This window comes from Grammomys surdaster, unplaced genomic scaffold, assembly GCF_004785775.1.
Source record: "Grammomys surdaster isolate TR1022 unplaced genomic scaffold, NIH_TR_1.0 146, whole genome shotgun sequence".
Lineage (NCBI taxonomy): Eukaryota > Metazoa > Chordata > Mammalia > Rodentia > Muridae > Grammomys > Grammomys surdaster.
In genome coordinates, this window is record NW_021604604.1 from 762,751 (window position 1) to 775,579 (window position 12,829).

The following is a 12,829-nucleotide window of genomic DNA, read 5'->3' on the forward strand; positions in this document are numbered from 1 at the left end:
TGCTCAGTGCTGTGTCTGGAAGAGGTGGGACTGGCAGCCGGAATCAGCAGGGACTATGTTTGGAGAAAATGACTAAGTCTGAGCTCAGATTGAAAGCCTAAGTCTTCCAAAATGTTAATCCTACTGAGTATGAAGTCACAGATCTATAACCAACACATAGGGAGACTGAGGTAGGAGAATACAGCCTGGGGTGCACAACCAGACTGCCTCTAACAATGACAACAACAATAACAGCAAAATATCTTAGTATCTGCCTTGATAGAACTAAAATTAAACTATCAGTTTTTTTAAAACTAACTTCAATTAAAAAAAAAACAAGTCTTGGCTAGTTCTGGTTAATGTGAGGGCAATTGTTATTTGGTAGACAGGTAACAATGGGATTTTGAGCACATCACCCTTTCCGGGTGCCATCTAGTGCTAAACCTGCAGACAAGAGCTCACGAGTGAGGCCAGTGTCTCTAATCATCTTCTTTACATTATGTGGAACGTGGAAACTTTCCTAGATGTTTCCATTTTTACAAGATGTTTAATGTCATAGAGATGGCTACTAATGAATAAAAAGTCATTTCGATATAATAAAGTCGTTCTGGGGAAACAGTATTATGATCTGAGACTCAGCCTAGTAGGGCTTTGGTGGGAAGTTCATGGACAACTGTGACATCCAGGGAGTTAAGATCACAGGGCAACAATAGGTAATCTAGGTAGTCTAGCTGTTTATGATATAGGATGTGCTTTAGTGGAAAATAATGAAGAATTGTGTATGTGAAGTGTGTGTAAGATGACATTTTTTGGTACTTGGTAAGGAGATGCAAATGAAGACGAGGTCATGTTAATGTAGGCTTTTCAATGTGCAACATTCCTAAAATTCCCATGACTTGTAGCAGAAAAAAAATTTCAGATGGAATGTAATGGCTTTTATCTCTGCAAATCTAGTCAATGATGGCTATGATTCCTTTTCTTCCAAAATGAGGTTCGAGGACCACAGATACAAGGTCTAGTGTCAACGCTCATAAGCAGGCTGCAGTGACTATTACCCACCACATTCTTGTGTACCTCAGAATCAAATTTCATTAGAAGACACAGCACCTATTCCTGAAGGATGCGGTGGGAGTTAAATGTTAAAAAGATAGTTTTGCTTTATAGTCTTGGTTTAATTGAAGCCCATGAAAGAACAACAAAGAGCTACTGGACTGACATTTTATACAAGTGTAAAATGGTAGACACTTCATGGAACATAGTCTAATTAAAACAACATTTGAATTGATAATATAATGCTACACAAAATCACTTTCTACCACGATTACTAACATTGCCACAGTTTTCAGAATAGCAATCAAGATATTTCATAGTTACACGGAATAATGAGATGGTGCGACTAAGACATGAACTGATTAAATTAAACTCATCAGAAACATATTCAAAGGGACTTGTACAAATTCAAAACAGATACACTGCCTAATGTTTGTAGAAAACAGTTGTGTAAAACATTTACCTTGGTGATGTGTCATGCTTCAGCAAACTATTAATACAATTGACTATCCAGCTAAAGAGACGTCCATATAAAGTTTTGGCTGTGGCATCTCGGACATCAGTAGCCTTTTCCACTGTGTTGGGTCTTATGATTGTTTCTCCTCTAGTGACCACACAGTGTGAGGTGAGAGCTTCCTGAAGCTCATCTGCTTGAATGCAAAGCAAAGAAGCAGCTGCAAAATCAGTAGATTAGTGTTAGAAGACAGTGAAAAGGACCCTATATTTAGAAAACAAAAATAACTAAATGGAAATGCAGCACTTGACGTTACATAAATAATGACTGTTTCATGGTATCCAAAGAAGCCACTGTTGAGTGTCAGTTCTCCCTGCCTCTTCTTGACTGCTCTTGTCTTGCCTCCACTGAGCAAACTGTGGCTGCTGCATGCTCCAGCACAACACAAACCAAACTGTCTGAAAGGAAGAAACAGCTGCACGGGTGTGCTGTTGCTTATAGGATATCAGCACCAATTTCACCAAATTATGCTAAATAGTTTAAAAGCACAAGGAATAGGTTTGGAATCATTTTGATATGATTATTATGTGAGTATTTATTTCCAGAATATAAGCTGTTGAACCGTCCTTTAAATACTTGCCAGTTCTGTCCTTATCGACCAATGAGAGTCCAGGAAGATAAACAATTTCATGGGTGCCAGGCGTTTTACATTTTTAAAGTAGCCAGTTTGATATGAAAAATTTTATTTTATTTCAGTGGTTTTCAACCTGTGGGCCATGACTCCTTTGGGGGGGGGTGAATGACTGTTTTATAGTGGTTGCATATCAAATATCCCACGTATCAGATACTTACAATCATATCAGTAGCAAAATTGCAGTTATGAAGTAGCAGTGACAATAATTTTATGGTTGGGAATCACTACGACATGAGGAAGTGTGTTGAAGTGTTGCAGCATTAGGAAGATTGAGAACCACCGTTCTATTTGTTTTAACTATTTCTTGTAAAGATGAACACTTTTGCCACCCAAAGTTTTGTGACCAATGGTTCTCATTTTATGGTTGCCTCTGGGCTCATCTTTCTCCACCAACTTTTGAGAGGTCTTTATGCTTAGAGAGAGTGATGTTTTGATGTATACATTGCAAATATTTTCTCCCAGTTTCATTTTCACAAAATGTTCATTGAGTTTTAAGTTTTATAGTTAAAAGCAATCTTTAAAGATCATTCATCTTTGGTCTTCTGAATATAAAGTTATTTTATATCTTAGGGTTTTGTACTTATGTTTCACTCAGTACTTTTTTTCTTTTTCCCGAGACGGGGTTTCTCTGTGTAGTCCTGGCTGTCCTGGAACTCACTCTGTAGACCAGGCTGTCCTCGAACTCAGAAATCCGCCTGCCTCTGCCTCCCAAGTGCTGGGATTAAAGGCGTGTGCCACCACCGCCCGGCCTCACTCAGTACTTTCATGAATCTTTCTTGCATTGAAATTTGTAGCATTTAGAATTCTTTAGAAGGCCAGTTAGAAAGCTTAGTGGGTAAAGGTGTTCAATGTCAAGCCTGAAGACCTGGGTTTGACCCTGGGACCTGTGTGAGAGGAGAGAAGCAAGTTGCCCTCTCACCTTTACACATGCCCTGTAATGCATACATAAATAAATACAAAACAAAGTTTTAAGAATCCATTTTGGTGTATGATGTCTGGAGCAGATTCACACGCTCTGGCTGTCTCACAGTTATCTGTTGGTTTTCTCGACAACGCTGTCTCAATTGAACTGTAATACCACTTTGGTCATTTTAGTTCGATATTTTACTGAATGTTATCTCCTATGGACCTGTATATCTGTTTCCATTCAGATATTGTCCTTTCATCTGACATACATTCATTGAGTGTCTGCCACATGTCAAGCGTTTTACATGAGGATATATTGTTATGTACAATGCTTTGGAAATGAAGTTTCAGTCTTAGTGGTCTTTATTCAGAGGAAAGGGGAGCCAACCACAAAATTTAAGTGGGAAGAAAGAGGAAAGAGAAAGAGAGAGAAATAGATGGGAAGATAGAAGGAGAAGAAAGAGGAGAGGGAAAGGAGAGAGAGCAATGACAGGAGACAAGGAGAGCCCACAGATACACTGGTTAAGTGGTCCCTTAGTGAGCTGAGTAAAGATAAGCTCTCGCTGTGGTGTAAGTGGTGGGAGGTAACTCACTTCAAGCAAGAGGTGACCGTGTTGTGGATGTAATGCTGACCACAAACACAGAAACAGAAATAGATGGCCTCAATTTGGAGATAGTTCTTTCTAAATGAAGTTGTAAGTAATTTTAATACAAATTAATAAATACATTTTTTCTACAAGTGGCTATTCTGGGAAGTGGTTTGAATACTTTTAATTATATACAAATTAATAGTACTCCTTTGTGAACTATTTGGTTTTTTTGCTATATAAAAATAAGTTTCAATAATCAAAATAAATTTTTAGTTTGTTTCTAAGTATATTCTATACAGCTATTACATTTTGAGTCTTAAGTGTCTCCTAATGGTCCATATGCTCAAGACTTGGTTCCAGATGCTGGTACTTTTGAAAGGTGTTGGAACCTTCAGGATGTAGTGGCCAGTGGGAGAAGTTAGCTTATTGCATTGTGCTCTTGAAAGGATGTTGGAATCCTGTTCTCTTCTTTCTTTATACTTTCCTGTCACCATGAGGTAAACAGTTTGCAATTGTTTCCTGCCTTGATACTTTACTTCACATAGGCTTAAAAAATAGGCCAAGTCAGATGCTCACAACTAGCCATTAAACTGATCATGGGGTTCTCAATAGAGGAGTTAGAGTGAAGACTGAAGGAGAGCTGAAAGGATTTGCAGCACCATGAGGAGAGCAACAATACCAACCAACCACAGCTCCCAGGGTCTAAACCACCAACCTGGGAGCACTTAGGGAGGGATCCAGCGCTTCAGTTGAATATGTAAGAGTGGAGGGCCCTGCTGGGCATAGGTGGAAGAAGAGAACCTTGACCTCATGAAGGCTGGATGCCCCAGGGGGTGGGAATTTTGAGGGTGGGGAGGTGGGAGTGGGGGGTGTAGATAGAGGTTACATCCACAGAGAAGAAGGAGGAGGGGCGAGGGGATTGGGGGTTCCGAGGGGGTGGTGGGGGATGGGGTAAGGGGACAACATAGGAAATGTAAATAAAACATCCAGTAAAAAAAAAAGAAAAAAAAAAAGAAAAAAATAGGCCAAGTGACTATAAATGGGCAACTCTGAAACCATGAACTGACATATATGTATTTCCTCCCTTTAAAGTGATTTAGCTCAGGTATGTGTCTAATTAATGCAAAACATAATAACACAAACCAACAGTATGTTTCTCATTCTGCTGGCTACAGATAATACTTCAATTATGACTGGGGTGGTGGTAATAGCACGTGTATTTTATCAATGGTTTGACCTGGTTATTAATTCCCATGTAGTAGTTTAGTATCTTGGGTGCTAATCAATTATTTTATAGGTGGAGAATCAGAGAAAGTATTCTCAAGGTTTCCAGATACATGACAATCACTATGTTAACCTTAAACATCTGTTCTCCTCTATTACAAACTTCCAAAGCCACAAAGGATAAAAAAAAAAAATAGGTATCTTAGAGACAGGAGACAGGTAAGGACCAATTAAATAAGTAAAATGGAAGAAATAAATACTTAAAAATTAGTATTATGATTTTCTAGGCTGCAAACGAAATTCACAACAAATAAGGAATTATGAGAGTATTTGCCAGTATTAAAAATAAAATAGTGGATATATTCTAAATAGAAAAATATTATGTCACTGGAGAAAATCAGTGGGATGTCTTAAATTATTAGGAACACTTTGCTAAATCCTGCTATTGAGAGAAAATCTGATTTGGAGCAACAGTGATGTGCATCTTTTATAAGGAAAATGAAAAATTAATTAACCCATGATAAATGAGTGAATGGAATTCAAGCAGTAAAAAAATAGAAGTTTTTATTACTTTTTTACTGATACAGGTGCTAAACACTAAAGGACAATTTAATTCCTTTTTTATATAGTTCAATTACATCTCATTTATATTTTCTGCATTTTCATACTAAAATGCAATCTATAAAATAGTAATAAAAACTCAGTTCTAGAAATATTGTCCATAGTAACTAACTCACCTGTGTAAAAATTTTTTTGTTTGTTTGTTTTTGGTTTATTAGACAGGATTTCTCTGTGTAGACCTGCCTATCTTACATGCTACATTGGCCTAAAACTCAGAAATCCACCTGTCTCTGCTTCACAAGAGCTGAGACTGAGCTTGTGACCCACAACACCCAATTTGATAGCTGGTATTTTACAACTTAGTTTTATACAACAGAACCTGAGCATGCTTTGTAGAATCTTTATGAGTGTCAGTATTTGAAGTTATCCTCATGTAATGAAAGGGTTCAGTTTTTAATGGAAGACAAAACAACTCACAGTTTTCCAGAGCTGTGTGATTGCAGATGTAGCTCTTGTCCATCTGGTATTCAGTTGCCACAGAGGAGAATTCAATGTTTCCAACATTCAAGATTGCAGCAAGTATACTATATACACTTCCAAGTTGCTAAAATACATCATAGAAATAGTAGCATCATATAAGGACTAAAACAATGTGGGGACTATGGCTGTGGACCGATGGAGGAAAAGCCTTGGGTTCCAGCATAAGAAGGTCACTCTGATGCTGGACAGTGGTGGCACATGCCTTTAGTCCCAGCACTTGGGAGGCAGAGACAGGAGGATTTCTAAGTTCGAGGACAGCTTGGTCTACAGAGTGAGTTCCAGAACAGCCAGGACTACACAGAGAAACCCTGTCTCGAAAAACAAACAAACAAACAAGCAAACAAGAAGGTCACTCTGAGAACTATGATGCTTAACTAAGACCCAAGCAGGTAAGGATTTATGTAGGCTCAACCTTATTCATTACTTCAGCTTTGAAGGTCAGCACTTGAAATATTTTATGAACATTAATATGATTCAAAATAGAAATGAGGAGCACTCCTTAGAGGAAGCAGAACTATTCATTAGGTTATAGATAATCTACTAATATGAAGTTTAGAACTAAGTGTTGTTTTTATCTTATGTACATTTCCTCATCTTAGAAGTGAGGTTATGTGAGTGGACAAAGGAGAGTCTAGAAAGGAGAATGAAGAGATCCCAGCACCCACATCCAAGAATACATGAAGGTTAAGACTAAGCAAACAAAAACAAAAACAAAAACAAACAAAAAAACCAAAAAATAAAAACAAAACAAAAAAACCCCTATGTACTACAGCTCAGGGTTTATAGTATTTGTCACTATTTAACCTAGATATTTAATGTTCAGGAACATACACACACCTACACACACATGCACACAAGTGCCTCTCTCTGAAGACACCAGGAGAATTTGTCAAGGAGTCTCTGTAAGTCATGGTGTTATTCCAGATACCTTCATGGTGCAGGAGAAGACAGAAAACCATGATCCCAACTTAGCATGTCTTTCAGCCATACTGATGGGTCTTGGAGGAGCCTAGCCTCAGGTTTAGGCGTGATTGTGACAGTGAGAAGTTGGGTTGTTCACAGCATAAAGACTCAACTGTCCACCCAACTATCAACCTACCTCTCCATCTCCAGGGTTTACATCAACAAAGTGCCTAAAGTAATTTGTGTTTGGTAGTCAGAAAAATGTTTCTTTTTACATATAAAGTTGAAGAAATTTTGATTGATGTAATAACTTTCTATGGATTTTGAATGGACTGGGAGATGTATCCTGTCTCTTAGCTTACAGGAGGCACTGTCCTTTTCCACGGAGGAATGAGAGCAGCTTGGAAGAATGGAAAACATGCTCAGTTCTGTGGACCTATGCCAACTCCAGATCTAATCTCGTTTTACCTGAGGGATGAACAGCATGCTGTGTGACATACAAGATGAAATTCCAGAGTCACTATCACTTTCAAGCATGCTTTAGCACTAGCCTTAAGACAATATCAAAATAAGAATGAACTCATCAGGCTTAAATTCTGACCCTTCAGGAAAATTTTTTTGTTTTGTTTTTAACAAAGAAATAAAATAAAAAGTAGACTGTATCGATTCAGAAGAGATTTTGTGAACATTCAAGAATTCAAGAGTGTCAGTGGTTCATGGCTCTTGATGTATATTATGTCTAATTTAATTTCAACTTATTTACTTTTCTCTGATATCGTTGTTATTAATACTGTGAATATAAAATTGTTTCTTGGAACTGATAAGATGGCTCAGTAGGAAAGATGTTTGCTGCCAAGCCTGACAGCTGGAGCTCAATCTCTGAACTAACATCATAGAGGAAGACAACCAGCTACCAGCTCCCACAAGCTGTCTTCTGACATTCATAAGCATGCTATGGTGTGCATTCAATCACACAAACACACACAAATCGTAAGACTCAATAAACTCTGAAGTGCAGAAAGCAGTTCAATATTTTATCATAAAGCTTATGGAATAGTTAAATCCAGTAAAATAGTAAAAAGATTTTATTGTATAGATGTCAAATCTTGCCCGTCCAAATCTATACAGAATTGTCCAAATAATCTGTGTTGGAAAGACTGAAGTTAGTAGGAGTAACACCTGAAAGATGTTCAAGTTGTTTCCTTCCAAAAGTGAATTAACTCTTCAAAACAGCAGAACTGCCTGGATGGAGAAGCCATGATATTCTTGCTCTGGCTTTGTTCTGAGAATAAAAGCCAAAGTCCTTTGGGGTTGGAGACCCTGGTCCTTTTGGTGACATTCCTTTCTTTTAGCTGAAATCCACACCTGATATCTACTGAAACTTTGCAAAGGAGTAGAAGGAAAGGAGGCTACTGCACTGAAAAACAGGTCACCAGGCACATAGTAGGTCAGGAAAATGGGGATCCTCTCCCTGTGGAGTGTGACACTACACACTCTAGTCTGGGGAAGAGCAAGGTATTGATGTTCTCATTGACAAAGGACAGAGGAGGCAGGCTGAGGACCTGATGTTATGGGAATTCACGGACTGTACGTTTATCCAGGAACCCTGAGTCCCTAGCAGGGAATTAGTGTACTGCCTCCTTGGTCTCATCCATCAGTTCAAGCCATCTTTGATAACTGATTCGTGTAATTCTGAAATTATTATTTGTCTTATGATTTTTGGATGATAACTATACCTGTGCATCAAAGTATTGCTTCTGTATTATTAGTAAATGACTGGGTAGAAGGGGCATGCATACTCCTTCCACAACTGGCACAACTTACCTCAACAACTGAGGTATTCAGAGAAGCACGGTGCTCTTTGTGAATCTTAAATGTTTAATTTGTTTCATAAGTACTATTTGACCTCAACTAAAATTCCGCTGAGAATCCAAATAAAGCATGTCAGCTTGTGACTTTAGACTATTATAGAAAATGGTAAAAAAATAATTTTAAAGGAGAAAACAAAGGCCCCTCTCATTTTAGACACAACACATGGCTTTATGCAAAGAAAAACAAAAGTACCTGTTTTAATGTGGACTAAATGGTATGGTAAAAATGTTTTGGAAATGAGTTGAGTCATCAGACCTCTCATTGTTCATTGTAAAATTATAGTAGCAAAGTGCTTTAGGAAATCACATGGCTTAAACATTTTGAAGTTTTACAATTTGTGTTATTTTTAGAAATTGTTTAACTTGGATTTGTCAGTCATTACTTAGATTTGTGCTGAGTCACAAACGCACATGTGGTCTGTAAACCTTGGGAAGATTTGAGGGACATGGACACTGTGGGTGTTGTCAATACTGATGGCATAAGAGGGGGAAGGAGGGAGAAAAGCAGAGCCAAAGACTCTGCGCTGCAGAAGGCTGTGAAGACAGGATGCTGTGCTCAGAGTGGGTGGGATTCCAGCTGCTGGGACCTGGACCGAAGCTACTGACAAAGAACAGATCCAAGAAAGCCAAAAAGAGGAGCGCGGTCAATTTGGAACTACGATACAACAAAAACAAACACCCACTAAGTTCATGTCTAGTGACTCTGAGCCAGGCCAGACTGCCCTCATTTAACTCTTGGAGTAAGCCCGAGGATGAAGAAAGTCCAGGGAGGGTCACCTTGAGCAAGAGGAACAACTTTCATAAAACCACCAGCACAGATGAAGCTTCATGACCAGAAACAGATGTTCTAGACGCTTCTAATCTAAGATTCATGTTTAGATGTGCAGTATACTCTGAATATGTTTAAGTTTGGAGAATACAGTTTGATACGCATGAATGATAATTCACAGGTTGATCTAAGCACTAAGTTGCTTTCGTTTCATTGTTGCTCAACATTGTCTGCCATCAAGAGAGATGTAAATGAACACTGTCTCTTATGAGTATGTCTTAGATGTAAACAAACCATTTTAATCTGCCTCCTTAATTCTAAGCCAGGAAGCTCTGGATCTCCGAGGGACTGATAAGAAGTTAGGGAGAGAAGTGATAAAGAAAGGGGCAGTTCCAGATTTGAACTTGAATTTTGACAAAGACATTGAAGTGACTATGTCCAAGGAAGGACCGGCAGAGGGATGGAGTTAGGGTTAAACTAGTTGTATTACAGAAGGCAGGGGCAGGGGGTGGGGGAAGAAGATCTTTGCTCTTTTGAGCAAGAATAAGAGCAAATGTTTCAAGTCAGTCCTGGTAGTGCAGACTGTAATCCCACCAGGATGAGGCAGGAAGATCACACGTTTAAGACCTACCTAGGCTACAGAGTGACTATAAGGAATTTAAGGCTAGCCTGAGTAGCAAAGGGTTGGATATGTATCTCAGTGGCATAGTATCTATAATGAGAGACTAAATCAAATCCTCAGTATAAAGAAATGGATAAAAAAGATTCAAATGGTCATCTCTGATACACTGGACACTGATTAAAGCATTTCTCTTGCTAGGTAGAACAATGTTGAATAACACTAAAATGATTCCAGTTTTGCATCAACCTGTGAATACAATTCATTTACTTTAAACAATGCATTCCAAATTTAAACATATTTAGGATTTATTGAGCAGATAAGTATGAAGCTATGTTTGGAAAAGAATGGAATCTCCATGAGATATCTCCACAGCTTTTCTTCTATCTCTTCCTATCACCTACACATGGCTGAAGTACATGAACTCAAAGGTAGAGTTGTTCTCTCAGACTGAAAACCATTATGAAAATATTTATTCACTAGTAATAAAAAGATCTATTTCATGAGAGCTCTCAGTCATCTACATATCTAGATGCTATAGTTTAGACTTTGTTCCCTAAAATTAAGAACAAAAACAATGATTTCAACATGACTGGACATCTACCGTTTAGACTACATGAAACATATAGACACAGACACTGCCACCCTTCACATGGGGCCCATAATGAGTTCATTCATATCACAGCACATAACATGCAAAGGGTGCTATTAATCAAGCAAATTCTCTTGTCTCCATACAACAGTGCAGTCACGCTGTCTTGTCCACTGCAGTTACTATTCTCCTCCTCCTCCTCCTCCTCCTCCTCCTCCTCCTCCTCCTCTTCCTCCTCATCCTCATCCTCCTGTTTTTAAAGTGCAAACAGGCAAATGAATTTCACACAGTAGAGTCTTCAAGAACCAGATGCTGGAAGAAAATTCTTGATCCTCCATGACTCAGCTAAGAGCAAAGTCTGCAAGCTTCTCCAAAAGTCTTTAAAGAGATATTAGATTTGTGTCCATTTTATAGGCTAGAGGCTATTTTGTGAATTAACAGAGAAAAGGGAACTAGTCATCCCCCTTTGCCATGGGAACCACAGCATCATCAGGTTCCCAAGCAACAGCTATAGCTTGCTAGTTACAGAATAGATAGGCTAAGCTACCAAATGAAAGATCCAGGTAGAGTCCATTCATCAATGTGTGTAGAAGGGCATGAGGGAGGGAGGGAGGGAGGGAGGGAGGGAGAGAGACAGGGAGGGAGAGAGACAGAGAGACAGAGAGAGACAGAGAGAGACAGAGACAGACAGAGACAGACAGAGACAGACAGAGAGACAGAACAGGTATCATTTAAAGATAAGGACAATCAAATTGGAATGTCTACTAAAGCAAACATTTACTGAACTTTAACTGGGGACCTGTGAGTGAATTGCTTGCCTGAGGATGTGTTGAACCTTGGCTTACCACTGAATTTAGACCACAGCTCTCTTGTTTGTATAATTTTCTATCTTGTTGAAAAAAATAGAGAACTCCTATGGGAGAAGTCATTGTAATAATGTTATTTCTGGTTCCAGAAGGAGTTAATTCTCCTTGACTGGTTCTTGAAACAAATTTCCAGGTCTCTTCAAACTGTCTCTCCCTTACTTGTACCTCAATCAGTCAAACCATTTAGACACAGAATAGCCATGTATACTCAGAACTTCATCTCCAAATCTAAAATTCCAAGGCTAAAAAAGTATCCAGGTGAGTAGGAGTCTTTCTATCAAGGTAAATTCCTTCAGACTCTGGGAGAAAGCCTCATTAGAAAAGTCTACCTAAAAGACTGAGGTGTCTCACAACAGCCATTCATTAGGCAACAACAGATGAGATTGTAATATTTTTCACTGTATCAGACACTGTACAATTTATACCATTAATGATGTTCTATAGTAGTTTGGATTTCTGATGTCAGAGTAGCTTAAGTTTAATTGAAAGTGATACTCTTAAGTCAGAGTAGCTGACATCGTATCACTTTTAATTCTTGTAGTCATTGCACACAACGCATTTATCTACAAGCAGTCCCTCATAAGGTAGTTAGCTCTTAATGGAGTAACTGAATACCACTTGAATCGATGTATACTGTTTTTAACAAACAAGCTTGGGACTTTACATGTCACCAGTGTCATAGCAGCAGAAATCCACATTTTGAAATTGTTCTTAGAAGGGAAAACTTCAATTCTGCCATGCTAGACCTTATTCTCCTGAGTCAGGGTCATTGTCAACCTGAAGATAGGCTGGTGGCTAGCAAGCCCCCAAAGTCCTCTCATCTCTGCCCCTCACAGTGCTAGGGTACAGGTGTACATGGTCACACCTGGTTTTGTATGTGGGTTCTGGAGATTTGAACTCAACTCTTCATGCTTGTATACGTAATGCTTCTACCTGTTGAGCAATCTCCTCAGCCCTGTTTGGTTTCTGAGAGAGGATCTCACTATGTAGCCTAGACTGGACCCAAACTTATGATTCGCCTGTCTTTGCCTCTCCAGTGCTAGCTAAGCAACTGTGGACAACAGAAAAGATATTGTGTCAAACAAGTTGGAAGGGCTAGGACAAACAACATCTAAGATGGTTTATGTGACTTCTGTGCATGCGCTGTAGCATGTGTGTGCACTCACACAGATACTCACTAATGCACATACACACATATACACAGGTACAAG

The 12,829-nt window shown here is 38.8% G+C and overlaps 1 protein-coding gene across 1 annotated transcript in view; it reads right to left on the reverse strand.

Moving 5' to 3' along the window:
• Myo3a (myosin IIIA) overlaps window positions 1–12,829 on the reverse strand; it is a 192,198-nt gene that overhangs the window by 64,788 nt on the left and 114,581 nt on the right. Inside the window, exons 17-18 of the mRNA XM_028764933.1 lie at window positions 5,936–6,062; window positions 1,493–1,703 (exon numbers count right to left, since the gene is read on the reverse strand). Of these exons, the coding sequence (XP_028620766.1) occupies window positions 1,493–1,703; window positions 5,936–6,062 (338 nt within the window). The remainder of the gene's footprint in view (window positions 1–1,492; window positions 1,704–5,935; window positions 6,063–12,829) is intronic.